This window comes from Thalassophryne amazonica, chromosome 6, assembly GCF_902500255.1.
Source record: "Thalassophryne amazonica chromosome 6, fThaAma1.1, whole genome shotgun sequence".
Lineage (NCBI taxonomy): Eukaryota > Metazoa > Chordata > Actinopteri > Batrachoidiformes > Batrachoididae > Thalassophryne > Thalassophryne amazonica.
The window spans coordinates 64,513,476-64,534,199 of record NC_047108.1 but is presented as its reverse complement, the minus strand read 5'-3'; the positions used below and the strand labels follow the sequence as shown (position 1 = coordinate 64,534,199).

At 43.7% G+C, this 20,724-nt stretch overlaps 1 protein-coding gene across 2 annotated transcripts in view; it reads right to left on the bottom strand.

Moving 5' to 3' along the window:
* stat6 (signal transducer and activator of transcription 6, interleukin-4 induced) overlaps positions 1-20,724 on the bottom strand; it is a 171,260-nt gene that overhangs the window by 25,131 nt on the left and 125,405 nt on the right. For both annotated transcript variants that reach the window (XM_034172329.1, XM_034172327.1), the window contains exons 16-17: positions 17,359-17,508; positions 17,218-17,278 (exon numbers count right to left, since the gene is read on the bottom strand). In XM_034172329.1, the coding sequence (XP_034028220.1) occupies positions 17,218-17,278; positions 17,359-17,508 (211 nt within the window). The remainder of the gene's footprint in view (positions 1-17,217; positions 17,279-17,358; positions 17,509-20,724) is intronic.

The window sequence follows — 20,724 nt, the reverse complement described above, 5'->3', positions numbered from 1 at the left end:
ACTCGGAAGAGGATGAACCGCTATCTGTGGTAGGGGAAAGAGAAGTCTCATGCCCAGAACTACGAACTGGACACTACAGAGGACGAAAGAAAGAAGTTGGGGTGTATAATGTGCGTGTAGCCTCAGAGAGAATTGCAAGAGATGTCAGGGTCAACCCAGTGGAGACCCGAGATAAGCGACAAACCTATGCTCCAGAAGTTGGACAAACTGGGTATGACATCTCAGAAGAGTGGATTGAGCGACAAGATGAAAAGAAAACTCTCAAGGTAACAGCTACTGTTGGAGAGTGGGCTAATATACTAATGTGGCCCTTCTATCCTACACTGACTGCCTGTAAAGAGTTAACAAATAACTTCAGAGTCGCCTATTTAGGCGTTGCCCATGATGTGATGTTGAGAAAATTAAAAACAGCAGCTTTACGCTGGTCACGGCAAGTGTTGAAAGAAACCAATGAAGAAAATCTGGATGATGAGGGAGAAACAATTCCACCATTGTCAGGATTACAAGCAAGCCTCCCAAATCAGGACTTTCCTGCTGGATCTAGAGAGCAAAGTCTGCCAGCAATTCAAGCTGAAATTCAAGCAGACGGCAGGGAATTCCGTGAATTCAAGAAATTAAAGATGCTGGTGAGAGAGAAAGAACCAAATGAAGACCTAAAGGACTATTTGAAAGAAGTGTGGCCCCTTATTGACAGAGCTTCTAACAGCGAGGAGGGTAAATCTATGTGGCTGGCCCAAGTTACCAGTCAACCCATCAGTCGGGGTGAACCAGCATGAAACCATTATGCCAGGTTAGTGTTGGAAGATCCCAATGATGAAGATCCCATATTGCTCGAGCTAAAGCTGGACTAGACAAAGGTCAAACATTAGTTCAAGTTTGGCATGGGCTGAAACAGACGATTTTGCCACAACGCTGAGAGAGGTCACTAAAGGAAGAAGAGGGGAGATAACCTTTGTGAAAATGCCCACAGACGGCACTACAGTCCCACAAATGGATGCGGTGGTGAAGAGCTGGGATTTGGAGCAGCAGTTCTATGAAGAAAAGAGGAAGAAGGAGAGCACACCGAGATCAGGACAAAAACCGGTGGGAGTGGAGAAAAGAAATTCAGTGCCAAAACCACCACCTCCTCAGCCGCATCAAACACCACAGAGGAATAATCAAAGGCTTCCAGCTGGACAATGGAGCTCTCGGCCGAGAGGTCCACCACCTCCACCACCACAATCGCGACCTACACCTGCACCTCGTAGTGGTGGCTATCTCCCTAAAGAGGAGTACGACAAATTAACTCCAGAACAAAGGAAAGCCCTCCGCCAAGCCTCAGCGGCGGCTGGAGGGCAGAAGAAGTAATGGCTTCTGAGGCACGGGTCACGCTAGACCATGCCTACTGGGAGGGGGACAATATCTACACTGATGTGGATGGAGAACCGTACCTGGTGTACACGGGAGCAGAGGTGTCCATGACCCGCAGAAGCCTAGAGACCAAGGGATACTTACTGATCCAGTATGCAAATGCGGCAACGGAGAAAAGACCATTTGGAATATGGAAAGGGGTAGTTTGGATAAAAGGCCCCTTTAATTTGATAAAAGTCAAGGATTTGAGAGAACTGCATCGGCCCAAAAAGCTTTGAACTCTAATAAGACGACGAGTGAAAAAATTACAAGCAAGAGTTGTACGTATGGATATGACTCCAATTGGAAAGAGTCCGGTAAGAGAACAGAAGAAAAGATTGAAGAAAGTGATTTCTCTGAAGCAGGGAAAGAAAAATTGAGGGAAATTATCTCCAAAGCTAAAGTAGCACAATTTAAAAATGATTGTGGAGATTTGGGGGCTAAATACATTCATGTCATCGAAGGAGGAGTACATCCACCGGTGCGACAATATCCCTTGAAGCCCGGAGCGGTTGAGGAAATGGATAAAATAGTAAAAGAATTGGAAGCTTTGGGGATCATTCGAGTGGAATTGAATCCAATTAGTAACAGCCCCATCCAAGCAGTTAAGAAGCCAGAGTCGGCAGGAGGAGGCTGGAGACCAGTAATCAACTTCAAGGCTCTCAATCAACGAACAATAGCCAATAGAGCAAGCTTGATAAATTCCCAAGGAGCACTGAAAACGCTCCAAATTAAGAAATACAAATCATGCATTGATCTGGCAAATGGATTCTTTTCCCTGCGATTAGCAAAACAGTCACAAGGGAAAACAGCATTCACACATAAGGGGAAAAGTTATGTGTGGCAACGACTCCCGCAGGGATACAGAAATTCACCAAATGTGTTCCAAGCAGCAGTAATGGAAATATTAAAAGATCTGGGAGTAACAGTCTACATCGATGATGTGTTTATCGCAGATGATGATGAAAATGAACACCTAATGCGGCTGCAAAAGGTGATACAGAAGCTTACAGAAGCTGGATTAAAACTCAACCTGAAGAAATGTCAGTTTGGACAATTCAAGGTTAACTATTTGGGATTCCAGGTATCATCAGACCTGGGACTCTCAGAAGTATACCGAGAACAATTGAGTCAGATTAAACCACCGCAATCTGAGAATGACCTACAGAAAATACTGGGATTGTGTAACTATGTGAGAGATCACATTCCACACTATCAGAGATACGCAAAGCCCCTTTATGCTCGTCTCAAGAAGAAACCTAATGGACAAGAGCAAAAGCAATGGATTTGGACAGCTACAGATCAGGATTGCTGGGAAAAGCTAAAGAAAGCCATTCAAGACGCAGTTAGGCTGGAGCCGCGTAGTCTGAGTACTTGTATGCTAGCCGAAATAAGCTGTGAAGAAGAGGATTCGGTGGTAAAAGTGAGCAACGAAGGAGGGGGTATGGTAACATTGTGGAGCTATACTCTGTCTTTGATTGAGAGAAAATATCCACCGGAAGAAAAAGAACTGGCAGTCCTGGCTAGATATTGGAGTGCGTTAAAAACTTGCACAAGGTCAGGGAATAAAAGTTGTTACTCAAAGCCAAGTCCACCGGTTCCTAAGGAAAGGAACTATTGAGAGTACTAAAGCCACAAATGCCAGATGGGGAAGGTGGGAGGACATCCTACTAGACCCTGAGCTGGAAATTGGGCCAAAACAGTCGGCGACAAAAAAGTTGCCAAAGGAGAGGCAACTCCCTATGGAGCCATACGACTGAACTATGTACACTGATGGGTCGAAGAAGGGTACAGACAATATAGCTTATTGGGGCTATATTCTGAAGTATCAAGATAAAGAGAAATATCGTCAAAAAGGTCAAACACCAGGGAGTGCCCAAGCCGGAGAAGTTACAGCAATACTGGAAGGACTCTTGGAGTTAAACAAGAGGAGAGTAAAAAGGGCTAAAGTGGTTACAGACAGTCATTACTGCGCACAAGCCCTGAAAGAGGACTTATCCATTTGGGAAGAAAATGGATTTGAGGGAGCTGAGGGGAAGCCTGTAGCTCATATGGATTTGTGGAGGAAAATAGCCGAGTTGAGGCTAACAATGAACTTAGATGTGGTACATCAGAAGGCCCATGTAAAAGAAGGAGCACATTGGAGCGGGAACGAAGAAGTGGACCGCTATGTGCGGCTGAGAAAAGTCGTCGTTGTCGGGATCGAGAAGTGGGAACAGACACCCAAGGGAAGGGTAGTTCCAAAAGAGTCCGTGAAAGAAGTGGTGCTGGCCGTACATGAAGCGCTTGGCCATGCAGGCACCATTCCCACATGGAAGGAGCAGGAGAAACTGCAACTTTGGATTCCGAGAAACCAAGTCTGCCGAGTTCTCAAAGACTGTGAAGTATGTGGTCGATACAATGCAGGAGGACAAAGGGTGGATGGTTTCACCATAAAGAGTACTGTTCCATGGGGATCAGTATGCATGGATGTTGCCGGGCCCATGGGGGTGACCGGTAAGAAAGGAGAAAAGTATCTGTTGGTGCTTGTGGACTCTATGTCGGGCTATGTGACTGTTAAGCCTGTGAGAAAAGCCAACGGCAGCAGTGTGATCAGCATGTTGGATCAAGTGTGCACAAATCTGGGGATACCTAGGGAGCTGAAAACGGACAATGGGACACATTTCCGTAATGTTCAGGTCGACCAGTGGTGCCAGAAAAATGGAGTAATGAGAATTTACACCCCACAAGCAAATGGAGTTGTGGAAAGGGCTATTGGACTGGTGAAAAACTGGATTGGAAAAAATGCTAACACGAAGGAATGGAGTACTAAGGCCCTGGAAATTGGACAGCCCCTGAATGACCGCCATCATGCCGGCAGGCCCACCCCTTCACAAGAGCTGAACCAACGCCCATTTTCGACACCGGAAGTGGGGCGGAGTCAGACTAAAAGGGACAGAGAACCAGAACCAAAGATCCCATTTAAGGTTGGGCAGAAGGTGTGGGTGAGAGCTCGAGATTACCTAACCAACACTGCTGTTAAACCTAAGTATGAGACCACAGATACAGTAGTGAAGATACTGGACAGCAACACAGTAGAACTGAAGAAGAAGGGAATCCAAGGAGTGGAGCAGCTGAAGCCAACTCCTAACTAGACGAAACCAGGAGCTAAACATGGCCAAAAACAACCAAGATCTTCCACCCTTCGTCAGAATGGCCACTGTCAATGGGGTGGTTGCCTTAAGAAGAACAAAAGATGGCCTCTGGCCAGGCAGAGCCCTGAGGAAACTATATCATGCAAAGAAAGGATTTTTATCTCATGAAAAGGAGATATTACAATGGAAAAAAGTTGAGAATCACTGTGTGATTTGCCGCGAAGACGTAACACTGACGGTCCAATGGTCGGGACCTGGGGTTAGAAAACCCCCAATTCCAAATGGGGCAAAAAATGAGTTCAAGCAATTACTTCACAAGCCGGTGAAGGTTTTGGATGCACTAGTATGTGGGTTATGCCGACTAACCTACTTGCCAAGAATGGTCTTTTACACCCAGTGGGACATACGTGGAGACGATGTGGATATGCAGGTGTGTTCATGCTATTGGAATGGATATGCGATCGAGTATTGCCTGGTGTGTAAAGCAAGAACTCATATGGGAAGACTACTGCATGTGGCAAGAGCAGAAGGATGGCAAGTGAGAAGGTTTTTGGACCCCCTGAGGACCTTTCACACCGATGAAGCCTGTTGGGCTAATCCTGCAGCAACAGTTGCGCTTGATCAAGCTGAAGGGAATCAAGGCAGCGGTGACGTGAGTCCAACAGCACCAAGTGTCTATTTGATGTTGGAAACAACTAGAGCAGGAGGAAGTGACCAAGCTGCAGGAGGTGGTGAGCGAAAGCCGTCCTTGTTGCATGAAGCTATACATCAAAATTGGTCCCATGGTCCAGAGTATGGGCAAACTTATGACCCTCCAATAGACACAGTGCAAATTCCACTGGTGTTCAGAGTGTATAGAGATCCGGAGCGACCCGGATATACAGACATGATGGGAGGACTGACCGATGATCAACAGCAAAAAGCCCAAGAAGAAGGATGGATTGGCCCTTGGGAATTGACAACTTGGGCTAGAAATTGATAGAAGAAGTTCTAAAAAACCCAGAAATTCTACTGGAAGATGCAGAAGAGGTGCCACAAGAAAAAGGGGGCAGAGAAACCCTCCTGTATTATTTTAGCACTGGACTAGACGCCTGGGGAAATAAAGCAGCAAAACCGAAGAAGAAGTCAGCCGAGCACCACGTGACACCCGAAGAATGGGTGAGAAAGAGGAGGATACAATCTATGGGGGGAGTGGCTAGCAGAGCGGACACTCCTAGTAGGCCGGACCAAACGATTAAGGTGCGGCTCACAGTGCTGATGGTGTTGGTCCCCTATGTGGGGGTTTACTCTGTCGGAGCACATGTTGACCTTCTGGAGGAACAGCAGCAGTCGTTACACCAACCGACTCAAGGTGAGGAAAAATCAGGAAAGCCTCAGAGTCGCTGGATGTTTCCCTCCATTTCCCGCGGGACAAGGAAGAAGTAAAAAGAAGCGGCTGTTTGCAAAATGTTGCAAGGACCAAATGTAAATAGAGTACCCATTATTAATAATCGAGGGAGACTTGGACCCTACATACAATGTGACCCTGGTGCTGAGAAACTATACTTAAATTGGCCAGAAAAAGATTTTGAAGAAGAAGACTGGGAACTAGCATCTAAAGGATATTATGTCTCAAATTATGAATATAAAAGAGATGCCGACTTAACAGAGACAACAGGACAAAAATTACTTGCTGAACGAGTGCTGAGCGATGAAAGTCTGTAGCATTGGTACATAAAAGGACGCCGAAGAATACCCCAATCGGTTCCAAGATGTCCAGACACCTACCCTTGGATATTAAATGTGCTTTACCTACAACTCAACGGCCTGAGATTCACATTGAGATGGGGGATTAATTACGTTGAGCCACTCCAAGGAGTCTATGTTGAAATATACCTTAACCAGTGCTTGATCTGGACGACAAGCCCCAACATGTGACGTCAATTGAACAGACGACTGCAAGACCCAAGATATTACGTTTTAGATAACCAGACATTAAATTTGAGAGTTACTGATCAACCCCTGGCCTGTATGAGCTGCCTACCCCCAACCATACCAACGATTTTTGTAAATCAAGACTTCTTCTACCTGTACAGAAGAGGAGTCTGGAACTGTTGTCAAGCAAGAAAAATTCAGCTTCAAATTGAGCCTAAGGATCAAGAAGAGAAGCCTATAGTTCCCCTTTATCTAGCCTTATCACAAACCAGGTATTCTGGAAAAGAGTTTTGGCAGCATTGGCAAGATCTATGGAACTATGTACCCCCACATCAGGTACAGAGGATCCCTGAGGGTCCCCTCCCTAAACCTGACAGAATAATTGTTACTATGTGGAAGTGGGCATGGAAAGGAATGGATTCAGAACTTAAGCACCCATCTCCCATCTACACTCATCTCTTTAAGAGACAACGACTGTTCCCTATGGTGGTGCATCTTGGCAGAAAGAGAAGGAGACCGATGGCGGAGTGACAACTCACTCTGAATCATGCTGCGGACCTTCAAACTGGATGAAAATAATGTAAATAGTCTACGATCCGGGCCTGGAGGACTTACACCATACTTGGAATTACCCTACAAGAAAATATGTTTAAGCTGGCCACAAAAAGATTACAAAGAAAAAGGATGGTTGCTGGGAACAGGAGGATACTTTGTAGATAATGACTCATATAAAAGAACTGCTGACCTTGCAGAGCCTAGAATATACACTCCTCTGGAAGCTATCGTGGACAAAGTTGGACAACACTGGAATTGCCCTGGGGTCGGATGGAAGTTTTACCCAATTCCCCGGTGTCCAGACTTATACCCCTGCATCTTGAACATAGTGTATGTACAGAGAAGGGGCTACAGATTTAAAATAAGGTGGGGACCTAATTATGTTGATCCATTACAGGGAATGTATGTGGATATTTGGCTTGGATCTTTACAGATCTGGACCAATAGTCCCTATATGTTTAAAAGACTTCAACTACAAGAGGCACGTTCAACTTTTTATTTGATTGAGAACCAAACTTTTCCAATATGCACGACAGTACAGTACCTTGACATCAAGAGAGGCGGAAGTCTTCCGCCTATTAGAAGTGGATTGCGAACCAGAGTACTAGTGGGGCTTTGGCAACCCCCAAAGGCTATACTGATACGACTTGGCATAAAGTCGGGAAGAGGACTATTCCGGAGATCGACTCCTCTGTACTCTGTGATAGCGCAGTATGTCTACAGTGGAACGGCATATTGGGACGCCTATGAGGATATCTTGCACCTACGTAGAGAATTGAATCCTGCATCTTCACAGTGTTTCTACACACCCCAGGGACCACCGCCTGAAATGAAGGAGGTGACAGTTGTCACTTGGAAATGGGCGTGGCAAGGACTAGATATTAGACTCCCATGGCCATCTCCCTTGTTAGTCACCCTTCTTCAGCAACGAGCATCAAGCGTCTCTGTTGGGAGCACGAGACAAACAACAGCACCTAAGATCATCTATCTCCGAGATGGAAGAACCACGGGAAGACAGCGTGATCACCACGCAACCTCAAAGAATCAACGAAAGACCAAGAGAAGAGGAGTTTGGCATAGAAATGCCACTGCTGCAACGACCCCAAAAGCTGGAGCCGCTGCCACCAGTACCGAGTGAATTCTACTACGAAAATGTTGGAATAAAGCAGCAGCAACAAAGCCAGCCGTGGAAGAAAAAGTGCCTCCAATGTTGGAGTTGGATGGCCAGACTTACAGCATTATTAGTCAGCACTGCTGTACTTCTAGCTATCCTGTACCACTATGGTAGTACGCCCTGGACCTTAACCCATATCAGGGTCCAGTACACAACAACTAAAACTTTCCAACAGACATGTTGGGGAGTTGAATCAAGAAACACCTACATGATATGGAACCAAAATTCTACAGAGAAATGGGCAAAGATGAAGAACCTAACCCAGCAAATGCTAAAGAATAAGTGGCTGCAATATTTGAACAACAGTGGGGAATTTCCAACCGTCACCACCAATTATAACCTGACCACCGGAGTAGACATCCTTCAAAACTTACAAGTGAGGGATCAAGAGATTATCGTGGCAACCATCTTATGGTTGAAACAAAGAGAGCGAAGAGAAGTAGGCTGCACTTGGATAAGACCTGAACCTGGCGAGCCAGCCTGGTATTGCTCATGGGGATGCAGAGTACTGCTGGGCTATCGAGCAGGATATTGGGAAAAAGAAGCTGTTTTTCCAGCATCACCAAGACATGATGTTTGCAGAATGATAATGCCTACCTGGAAACATTGGGGTAACTATAACCTCACCTGTGACAACACCCGCAGAAAAGTGCCAAAAAGTGGATACTACATCTACAATAGTCCCTCCGTTGAACGACAGTACCGGTATGGTAGCAGGGATACCATATTCCAAACCAACCGCCATCTCACCAGCAGCATTGGTGGGATCCACAAAGATATCACCAACACAGGGAAAAACTAAACCACTCCGTACATCGCCAACACAAGATACCCAGCAAGTATTAGAACCAAAAGTTAAAAGTATTAATAACGCAGCTAAAAAAAGATGGAAGAAGGTTCATGATTATTGTGTAAAAGAAAAAGTAGCAAAATTAGATAGATGTTATTGGAATCGACCTATTGGATGTAAATTTCAAAATTACATGGTGCTTACACCAGTTATCGATTTGATAAATAGGATTACCTGGAAACAAAAACAGGAGGCAAAATATGATGAATGACTTAATGACACCTTTCCGTGGGTCTGGAGCGTTCCACTGATACATTTTGAGGGGAATTTTCCAAGGGGATACACATGGACTGGGCATAGTTTGCGGGGTCCATATAAAGCAAAATTCTATGTGCAAAAACTACCAAAGCCTGATGAGCTAAGGTCAGTACCTCAGGAAGATTTTAGCAAAATTGATCAATGCGTGGCAAATAGAATCTATGGAAGCTTACATGAGACAGAATACCATAATAATTTGGCTGAAGGTTCTGGTAAATCCCCCCGATGTCCCATAGACCAAATTAAGACAGGAAATTGGCTAAGATGAGTATATAACTATACAAAGTTGTTACAGGTTCCAACCATTAAGGGGACCCTTCAAGCATGGCAGGAAGGAGTTAGACGTAGTAAGGACGTCACCTGGTGGGGAATGGAGAAATATGAAGTTGAAGATTGGGTATTCCCCTGTTTGGATCAAAGTAATAATTATTGGGTTAAATATCAATACATCGCCACGGTCTACTCCAGAGACAGAGCTACTTGGTCCAGTGTACTCTGGAGACCAAACCCTTATGTTACGCCACGGCCCTGGAAAATGATTTGTAATAGACTTAATACCACATGCACAATAAGCCTTGCCCGCCAAAATTGTAGAAATGTTCCTGACTGGGAAGAATATTGTGACGCTTACTATGACGGCGAGTATGACACTTACGGCCATCAAACAGTTTGGGAGAAGAACAGAGCTGGTGAATGGATAAGAGCTTTTCCACCCAACGTTGGATATGCCAAGGCTGTCCTGGGACATGGAATGTCGAAAAGGAAGCAGGTCCTAGGCCACATAGTGCCATTTGTTGGTGATGCTTTGATAATGCTTGAGGAAGGATACGCCTTCAAGAAAAGTCTATGTGAAGGACAAGAAATTGTCGGTTATGAATGGTTGGGACCCAATCGGATTTACAATAATGGTACATGTGAATCGCCTGCAGAACATTGGTTGAGCTGTGGAAAAGGAAGAGATCGGCATGAATGTTCTTGGTGGGAAAGAACGCAAATAGTAGCTGGAGGAATCATCACCACTTTCGCTGCAGAGACCGGAGAAGTCATTAAAGAAGGACTCGAAGTAGTGACTGGTTGGATTGGACATTTGTTTGGATATCTTTGGCCCTATCTGTTAATCATAATAGGACTTATTATTGCTGCAGTGATTGGATATGTTTTATTAAAAGGAAGTTTCGCAGCCGCCCTGCGCTTGTGTGGGAGGAGCACACAACGCAGTGATATGGAGCCCTCCTCCGTTAGGGGAGGAGCGATGAAGCCTACAAAGCCCGACGCCGAGACACACCCTGTTCATTCTGACTTGGGGGAGTGAAGGAAGAAGAAGCATCTACATAACAGCATACAAACTTAAGGAGATAAGTAAAAAGAATAAGAGAGCACAATGTCCAACAATACTGGTGGCATAAATGAACTCATCTTCAAAGTGAGTAGAGTGGAGTTTATTGCACTACTGTTAATATGGCTGCTACACTGCTGTGTCGGCCGTTGGGACTTACCACAACCACTGCGAATAGTAACGCTACTACATGGATGTGTCAGATTGGCAATCATCAATCTGCACTACGGTCAGAGTGACTTAGGGTTGTCTTTATTCATCACTCACGTCCTCGGTCGCTTTACTCTCCAGTTTGACTGTTGGGGAATATGGCAGTACACATCAATTACAATTTGGATGGTGATAGATATGACAGCAATCTTTTACACCCCGGCAGTGATAGCTGACATTGTGTGCGAAGCTGTGATGGCCTTGACCCTATTGGCGCACATAGTTACGTTAACTGGAGCCGTACAACGCAAGAAACCCTGGCTCTACAAACTTGGACTTATAATTTGGGCCTTAGGATGGGGAATATTATCAGCTTTATATTGGCTGTCCATGGTTAGTCAACTACTCCTGCTGTTATGGTTTACGACCTATGATGCTTGCTTCCCGCATACAGCTCCTTCAGCTACAGCGGGAATATCAACGTCACCACAGTCCCACTCTCCTATGGTGATCATGAGGCGTCTCTGGCGTACATCTGAATAATCCAGACGAACACTTTTGCTTGCTTGCAATATAATAGTTAAAAGACTAATGTTTCCTCTTACACTATAGGGGGATATAAGATGTATTTATTGTCAAGCCACCCTGGAACAAGCGCTCTACTTCTGGGAGATAACACCGACTGTGGTGCCCGACGTGTTACGGCAACAACTTCCCTGTTCAAGTGGCATGGGGAATAGTGGGACGGAAGGATACTTCTTTTCTGCCCCAGGTACCAACAGAAGCATACCTAAAAATTGAGGTCGAGGCAGACGTGATTTGGCATTCACTTTTGGTTGATCAAATACGAGCTGACACTGTAGTGTCTCCAGAGGGATATATGTATTGCCCCGTGTTTACCAAAATGTGGATGTATCCTACGGGAATAAGATTCTCCACAGCTCATCTTGCCGATGGCCGGATCATGACCATTGGTCCATTACCACCAGTTCCACGTTCATCTCCACAGCGCACTGCTTAGGTTGGGGTGCAAACCGAGGATATGAACTGGTGTTTGGAGGCCCTCACGCAGGTGTTCCTGGATGAACACATTCAACAGCCCGAGCCTGAGGATATTCTCGCTGAAGCTTCACCTCAAACGAAGGATACATCACCACGACCATCTACACCAGTTACATCGTGTTATACACCCGTCACCCCCACTTCACCATGCGCACCATCGTTCCCTGATGGAGTATCATCTCAGGAATATGAGGCAACTCCGTCTCCATTGGGATTACCATCACAATCACCACAACTGGACAAGTAGCCTTCTGACGGCGACGGCAATCTACAGGTGGGCGGAGAGGAGTACGTGGTGCTGGATGAGTGTCGTTCAACTCCAGCTCCTCCTGTGCTGTCTCCGATGGTGGATGAAAAAGAAGTGCTCACCCTTCATCCTGTCAACGACGACGAGGATGTTTTTATGGAAGTATAGAGAGATCGGCGGAGCTTCAAATCATGGAGGGAGTGTCAGGAAAGATGACTTTAAGCTTGCTTTCAGCTTGTTTTCATCTTGGAATATAATACGTGCCATGGGATTAATATACATGCTGTTGGATTGAACTGCACAGTGTTTGGTACCTTACAGGAGCAAGTGAGGTCATACCGGACTTTTCCATTGCAAATGGGGAGGCCCATGGAATGAACTCAGTGTTGAAGACGATGGAATATGTCTAAGAATGATTCTAACATGACAAGTACGATCAAATGAAGTACTAATGTGTTAAAATTAAGAGTTTATTAGAAAAAGTATGTTACAAATAAGTGAAATGAATGATTATATGAGTTGTTTTTCATAAAGAGTGCAGAGTCAGAGAAAAAAGAGGAAGTGAAGATGATGTCGCAAGCAGGGCAAGAAAAGCTGATGATAAAGAACTGATCAAATGATTAAGATGTTGGTAAAATATGAAATGAATAATAAGGAATGAAAATGTTTGTATATGATCATATGAATTGTTTTTATGTGAAAGAGAGTTGTAATGAAATGATTGAATATGATTGATGTGATTTTGAAGAAATGATTTAAAAGAATGAATTCTCAGAAAAGCTGAAGTGTTAACAGAAAAGAGGAACTTGAGAAATAAGTTACTGGTAACAGCTGCAGAAATTTCCAGTAAGTGGAAGGAGAAGGGAGGAGGTTTTGAGTCAACAGCATCCCCATGGTAACCAAGATCATCTGAAGACAACAAGAGTCAAGCACATATATAAACTGTGAAACACCAGGAAACGGGGTTATTCTTCCAGGGAGAGGTGCTGTTGCCACTTCTCCCCTGCTACGAGGAGATCACAAGACTTGACCATCTTGTGAGCATCAATTGGAATCGTGGAGTGAGAGGATTGGAGCCATAAAGATCGTTTGAGAGAGTTTTCAACTCCCACTCAGGCCATCCAGTCACGGAGTAGCAGAACATTGGAGAATAATCACTGGCCTTAAGTCTGAGTGGGGAATGTTCAACGATTTCTCTCTCAAGGAACATCACCGCATACCAGAATGGATTAGATCAACTTTTGGTTGATTGAAGACGGAATAATTCTTATGCGGATTAACCTCCTGAAGGATTACAACATCACACAAGGATCGTGGTCAGCTAACGATTAATAGCTGATGAAGAGGAAATCAAGTTCATCAAGCTGGGGACCCTAACCTCAAAAACCTCCTTCCCTCACTCCTAGAAAAATTGTTAAGAAGTCAATCCAGTCCCAGTCAAAGTAAGATCAGACAGAATTATTGAATCAAAAACAAAAATCTCTGCCAATCATTATTCTAATTATATTTGAATTACTGTTGTGAAATTATCACCATATAATCTATGTTAATTATGTTATTGGCACTTGCAAAACCTGCAATAAATTTCCAAGCATGCAGTTAAAGTGTTAAGGCTCGGACATTGGATTATTGATGCTTCTTAAGGTGTAAAAGTTAAAGTTTATTGGGTGTACAACATCAAAAAAGGCTCTAAAAGGTTAGTCTGGTTTTTAATGAAAATAACACATCCTGGGGACTCGCTGTACGAGTCACTAAATTCAAAATCTAGCAACATTCCAAGAGCCCTGATCCATAAGAGGAGAGCTGCCGTTAACGAGCGTGGCTGGTTCGTATCCTGGTTCCAGAGAAGGCTATTCGACCGGGGTGCAAGATCAGCTTCAGCGGGGTGGACGTCCGGATGGAGGCAGTGAGCAGCTGACGAATCTCCTCGCCACCAGCTTGAACAGCCTTTGTGCAGCCCTGCCGGGTAATACCCATGGAGACATGAAGGTTGGACCCTAGAGACGGAGAGCTGGTTTTGTACACAAACACACTCATCGGAGGGTGAGCGTGTGTCGTGTATCTAAAAAAGCGGGATCTGACAATGTATGTATATATATATATATATATATATATATATACACACACATTTATATATATATTTTATATACACACACACAAAAAGCAACCCAGACTGACTTAACTGGCATAGGTCCAAGCTTGAAACAGTAATTGGATGCATGCAAGTGACTTTCCTGCAGCTAAAAGTCTGTTCCAAACATTATGTAATAACAGATCAAAATGGCTGTGACTTATTTTACATTCATCAACTATATCAGGGCCCACACAACTTAAAGACTGGGGAGAAATGATTTACAATCTGGTATAGAATTTTTTAAAACAGTGTTGATTGGAGTGAGATGCACTTTAAGGCTGCAGTTTCAGAGATCAAGAACTACAACCAGTGTTCAAATAATTCGTGAACCCAAAATTCACAGCTAAATTCCAACCACAACCGCTATCTACCCACTACATTCACAAAGACTCTATGGAAAAACGAGACAGTGGAAACGTGACCTGACCCGTAGGAGGCCCGGGGCCCCGTCATACAGTAGTGTTCAGAATAATAGTAGTGCTATGTGACTAAAAAGATTAATCCAGGTTTTGAGTATATTTATTATTGTTACATGGGAAACAAGGTACCAGTAGATTCAGTAGATTCTCACAAATCCAACAAGACCAAGCATTCATTATATGCACACTCATAAGGCTATGAAATTGGGCTATTAGTAAAAAAAAAAAAAGTAGAAAAGGGGGTGTTCACAATAATAGTAGCATCTGCAGTTGATGCTACAAACTCAAAACTATTATGTTCAAACTGCTTTTTCAGCAATCCTGTGAATCACTAAACTAGTATTTAGTTGTATAACCAGTTTTTCATGATTTCTTCACATCTGCGAGGCATTAATTTTGTTGGTTTGTAACCAAGATTTTGCTCGTTTACTAGTGTGCTTGGGGTCATTGTCTTGTTGAAACACCCATTTCAAGGGCATGTCCTTTTCAGCATAAGGCAACATGACCTCTTCAAGTATTTTGACATATGCAAACTGATCCATGATACCTGGTATGCGATATATAGGCCCAACACCATAGTAGGAGAAACATGCCCATATCATGATGCTTACACCACCATGCTTCACTGTCTTCACTGTGAACTGTGGCTTGAATTCAGAGTTTGGTGGTCATCTCACAAACTGTCTGCAGCCCTTGGACCCAAAAAGAACAATTTTACTCTATCAGTCCACAAAATATTCCTCCATTTCTCTTTAGGCCAGTTGATGTGTTCTTTGGCAAATTGTAACCTCTTCTGCACGTCTTTTATTTAACAAAGGAACTTTGCGGGGGATTCTTGCAAATAAATTAGCTTCACACAGGCATTTCTAACTGTCACAGCACTTACAGGTAACTCCAGACTGTCTTTGATCATCCTGGAGTTGATCAATGGGTGAGCCTTTGCCATTCTGGTTATTCTTCTATCCATTTTGATGGTTGTTTTCCGTTTTCTTCCACACGTCTCTGTTTTTTTTTTTTTTTTTTTTTGTCCATTTTAAAGCATTGGAGATTATTGTAGATGAACAGCCTATAATTTTTTGCACCTGCGTATACGTTTTCCCCTCTCCAATCAACTTTTAATCAAACTATGCTGTTCTTCTTTACAATGTCTTGAACGTCCCATTTTCCTCAGACTTTCAAAGAGAAAAGCATGTTCAACAGGTGCTGGCTTCATCCTTAAATAGGGGACACCTGATTCACATCTGTTTGTTCCACAAAATTGACAAACTCATTGACTGAATGCCACACTACTATTATTGTGAACACCCCCTTTTCTACTTTTTTTTTTACTAATAGCCCAATTTCATAGCCTTAAGAGTGTGCATATCATGAATGCTTGGTCTTGCTGGATTTGTGAGAATCTACTGGTACCTTGTTTCCCATGTAACAATAAGATATATTCTCAAAACCTGGATTAATCTTTTTAGTCACATAGCACTACTATTATTCTGAACACTACTGTAAGTCTGGACTTGAAAATCTCCACAGAATCTGACTGTTTTATTGATGCAGGGAGATCATTCCACAGAACAGGGGCACGATAAGAGAAAGCTCTGTGACCCCCAGACTTCTTATTCACCTTAGGGACACAAAACCTGGATTAATCTTTTTAGTCACATAGCACTACTATTATTCTGAACACTACTGTATATATACAATAAAATGGACAGACATTTCTTTGACAAATATTTGCTATCTGGATTATGGTGTATTTTAAAAGCATCTAATACTTGATGTTCACTGTTTTAGCTATATTCTGGAACTGTGGCACATTTGCACCAAGTATTTAAGACTTGTCCACACGGAAACAGAATTTTACCTCAATTATTTTTTCTTTGCATTTTCAAAAAGTATTCTATAAACACGGTGCCATTTCAGGAAATATCTGCATACACACGAAACCACTCAAAACAACTGAAAACACTGTAGTATAAATGCAAGGCCTGTATGTGGCATTGTAAGGCTCCCCCCCAAAAAACAGAGAAGATGATATGGATCATGCACACAAAACAAAAGCTGAAACTTTGGTGTGGACCAAGCAGAACTTCTGCTTCAAGTCACTCTGGATTAAAATAAACTGCAAATGAATGTTGACATTAAGATCAGTATCTTCTGTAGCATGAACACAAGTCTGTAGTTCACTGTCACTGCTATGTGATATCTTGCGGCCGGGGTTAAGGCTGAGGTTAGAGAAGTGAGGCTATGACATTATCATTTAACAAAGGTGCATATTGGCTGCTTTTTGAGATTTATCCACACTGGGACACCCATTTTCAAAAACACCAGTTCCATGTGGACAAAATGCTGATACAATTTGTCTATACATAGTACATTTTGCAGAGTAAATGCTGATACAATTTTCTATACATAGTACATTTTGCAGAGTAAAATATACTCTGCCAAGATAACATTTGGTCCCAGTCTAAATAGAGTAAAATTCACTCCATTATAGAGTGAAATCAGCTCTACCATCTTGTAAAATCAAGTGAAATCAACTCCAAGAAGTGAAGAGCCTTAAGTGTGCCAAGTGACAATGTGTACTGAATTGTTCCTTACGTGCCCACTTTAGTATGGAGGGATACAGGGATGTAGCCTCCAGCGGTCGGCGTCTGAACATCTGTTTCAAGACAACATAAAAATTCTCACTTTCTAATCTCATTTCCATATACAATTCTGGTGGTGCTGTAATGTTGTCACCTGTGTAGTACTTCTTGAAAACTTCATCTTTATGATAGTCAGGATACAGAAATGTTATGTCCTGGATGTCACGAATACGGTCACCAAGGCAACGGATATCAAGATCTCTCTTAGTGAAGGGCTGAATGTTTTGGATTTTCTGTCCCCCATCTGTCAGGGGGAGGGGACATAAGTTGTATTTGTGAGCAAACTGCAGAAAGACTGAGGAAAATAAATGTATACACACTTTGAGCCTTACAAAATAAATAAGTACTCTTGAGAACTAGAAAGCACTCACAGTTCCTTCCTGCGCCAAGGAACAGGAAGTTCCTTACCCTGTTGTGATTCTGCCCCATCAGCCCGTTTGGCTGGGTTTTTGAGTTGCCTTTATTTTTGTCTTAATTGTATGTGTGTTTGAGCATCTGGGTTATTGCTTTTGTGGCATTCCTTATTTGTGTTCTGATTTCATGTGGTTGGGTTTTCTTTTGATGGTCATGTTTTTGGGGCCTTGCTATTTGTTTTCCTTGCACGTTTCTGTGTAGGCTCTCAGTTGTCCAGGTGGTTTCCATAGTAGAGAAGCTTGAATCTTCGACCGGACTGGTAGTCCAGTCCAGTCGAAGATTCAAGCTTCTCTACTTCCTTGCACGTTTGATTATTGTGTGATCACCGTTCCATTTAGTTCTGTTTCCCATTGGCCATTTAGTTTCCTTTCCAGGTGTTCTTGCCCTGAGTCACCACTCGGTGTGGCCCTGTGATCCTGTTTTATGTTGCACTTAACTTGACAGGCACTTAACTTGACAGTCACTTAACGTTAATTAATTTTCTGTACATTACTTTCAGTATGTTTATTCCTGTTATTTTGGGGGTTTCTGTTGTAGTATTTTCTGAGGGTTTGTTTCTTGGATCAGTTTTGGTTTTACACATTTGGTTCTGCAGTCTATCTGGATTTATGTCATTTTCTGTTTCTTCTTTTACTGTGATACTAGAGTTAGATTGATGTTGTATTTATCTTTAGGCTCAGGTTTTATTTTCAGTCACCTTATGTTCAGTGTTCACATGCTTTTTGTCCTTCCTCAGTTTCCTTAGTTACCGCACCTGTACTAAGTGGCTCGTTTGTTATTTAAGTCCTCACCTGTGCTCAGTTTTTTGCCGTCTGATTCTCTCTCGTGCTCTGAGATCTCTGTTGTTCCTGTGTCTGCAGGTTTTGTGAGTATTTTGTGCAATTATTGCTTTCCCAGCCGCTCATTAAGTTTTTGTCTTTGTTCCACTATGTGCTTTTCCTCTGTGGGTGTTGAATGCTGTTTTTTTTCCCTCTGTGTGTATTTTTTGACTACTGGATTTCACCTGTAAATAAATCACTTTGGATTGGAACTAATCCTTTGAGTTTTGCTGCCTGCATTCTGGAGCTTGCCTTGTGACTATTTACAATCATAACATTCCCACTCTCCTGATGTGTTAAAAATGTCATTCAAGTTGACAAAGCTTGACATTCCATAAACATTTTTGGTGCCATTTACACTTGCAATATTTAAAAGGATTTACAAATCAATATTTGCATGACAAAGATAGATAACATGAATAACTAGGTAATAGTACTTGTGAGCATGAACACAGTACCAGCTACAGCAATGTAACATTTGATCCCAATGACCTTGACCTTCACCCAAATGACTGAGCACTAGCTGACCTTGCCAGGGCGGTTCTAGAACTGACCGAAGTTTGTGTCACATTTGGTCCAAATAAGTATGAAAATCAAATTTTCTTGTCTTTTGCCAAAATAATATTTTAAAATGGCAATTCTGGGGCCAACATTCATTAACATATCATGCAAAAGGACCTGGTTGGATTAAGTCAACAAACACACAGGCAGAATTAAATTTGACCCCAGTGATTAAACTTTGGCAATGTTTACCTTGCTGCGCAATTCCGGAACTCATCCCATATGTGTGCCAAGCTGGGGAAATTGAACTTTAAAAAGTTTGATTTTGACCTGTGACCCAAATGACCTTGATCCTGATGACTGACCTTTGGTAAATTTGATCTCACATTGTCAATTGCAGACAAATAGTTGCCAATTCTGGCGCAAACTGGAGTGGGTGGGTAGGGGGTGGATCTTAACCATTGACCCCTCTGATCTTGAGCTTTGCTAAAACAAAACCTTTAAGGGCAATTCTACTTTGACTGTTTTCCACATATCAAGTTTAGTGTAAGGCAGCCAAAAGACTGGGTATTAGTAGAGGAACAACCAGACAGATAAAACAATATTTGGACCTTTAACCCCAATGACTTTGACCTTTGCCAAAACAAACCCCTTAAAGTAGACCTGCATTGAAATAAATGCAGTCAGATCTTTGGACCAAAAAATGATTCATATTTACACATAAGATCCTTCTGAATGAACACCACTCCTCCACCACCACCACCCGGCCGGGCTCAGCCCGAAAGAATGACGTAGGCCCGCCCTCCTGTGGGTTCACCACCTGCAGAGGGGGACATGGGGGTCGGGTGCAGAGAGGATTGGGTGGCGGTCTAGGGTGGGTGGCCCTCTGAGTGGTGTTCAGTTGTTGGATTTATGTGCTAATCACAGTTTGTCCATCACAAACACCATGTTCGAGCACAAGGGTGTCCATAAGTGCACGTGGCACCAGGACACCTTGAGCTGGAGGTCGATGATCGACTTTATAGTCATATCATCTGACCTTTGGCCACGTGTCTCGGACACTCGAGTGAAGAGAGGGGCAGAGCTATCGACAGATCACCACCTGGTGGTGAGTTGGATCCGCTGGGAGGGGAGGAAGCCGGTCAGACCTGGTAGGCCCAAACGTATCATGAGGGTCTGCTGGGAACGACTGGCGGAACCCTCTGTCAGCGAGGTCTTCAACTCCCACCTCCGGGAGAGCTTCTCCCAGATCCCGGGGGAGGTTGGAGACATGGAGTCAAAGTGGACCATGTTCTCCACCTCCATTGTTGATGCGGCCGCTCGTAGCTGTGGTCACAAGGTCTCTGGTGCCTGTCGCGGCGGCAATCCATGAACCCGGTGGTGGACGCCGGAAGTAAGGGATGCCGTCAAGTTGAAGAAGGAGTCCTACTTATCTTTGTTGGTAGATGGGACCACGGAGGCAGCTGACGGGTACCGGCAGTCCAAGCGTGCCGCAGCCCGTGCAGTCGCAGAGGCAAAAACCCGGGTCTGGGAGGAGTTTGGGGAGGCCATGGAGGAGGACTATCGGTCGGCCTCGAAGAGATTCTGGCAAACCATACGGCGCCTCAGGAGGCGGAAGGAGCTCTCTGCCAGCACTGTTTACGGTGCGGGTGGGGAGCTGTTGACCCTGACTGGGGATGTTGTTGGGCGGTGGAAGGAATATTTCGAGGATCTCCTCAATCCCATCG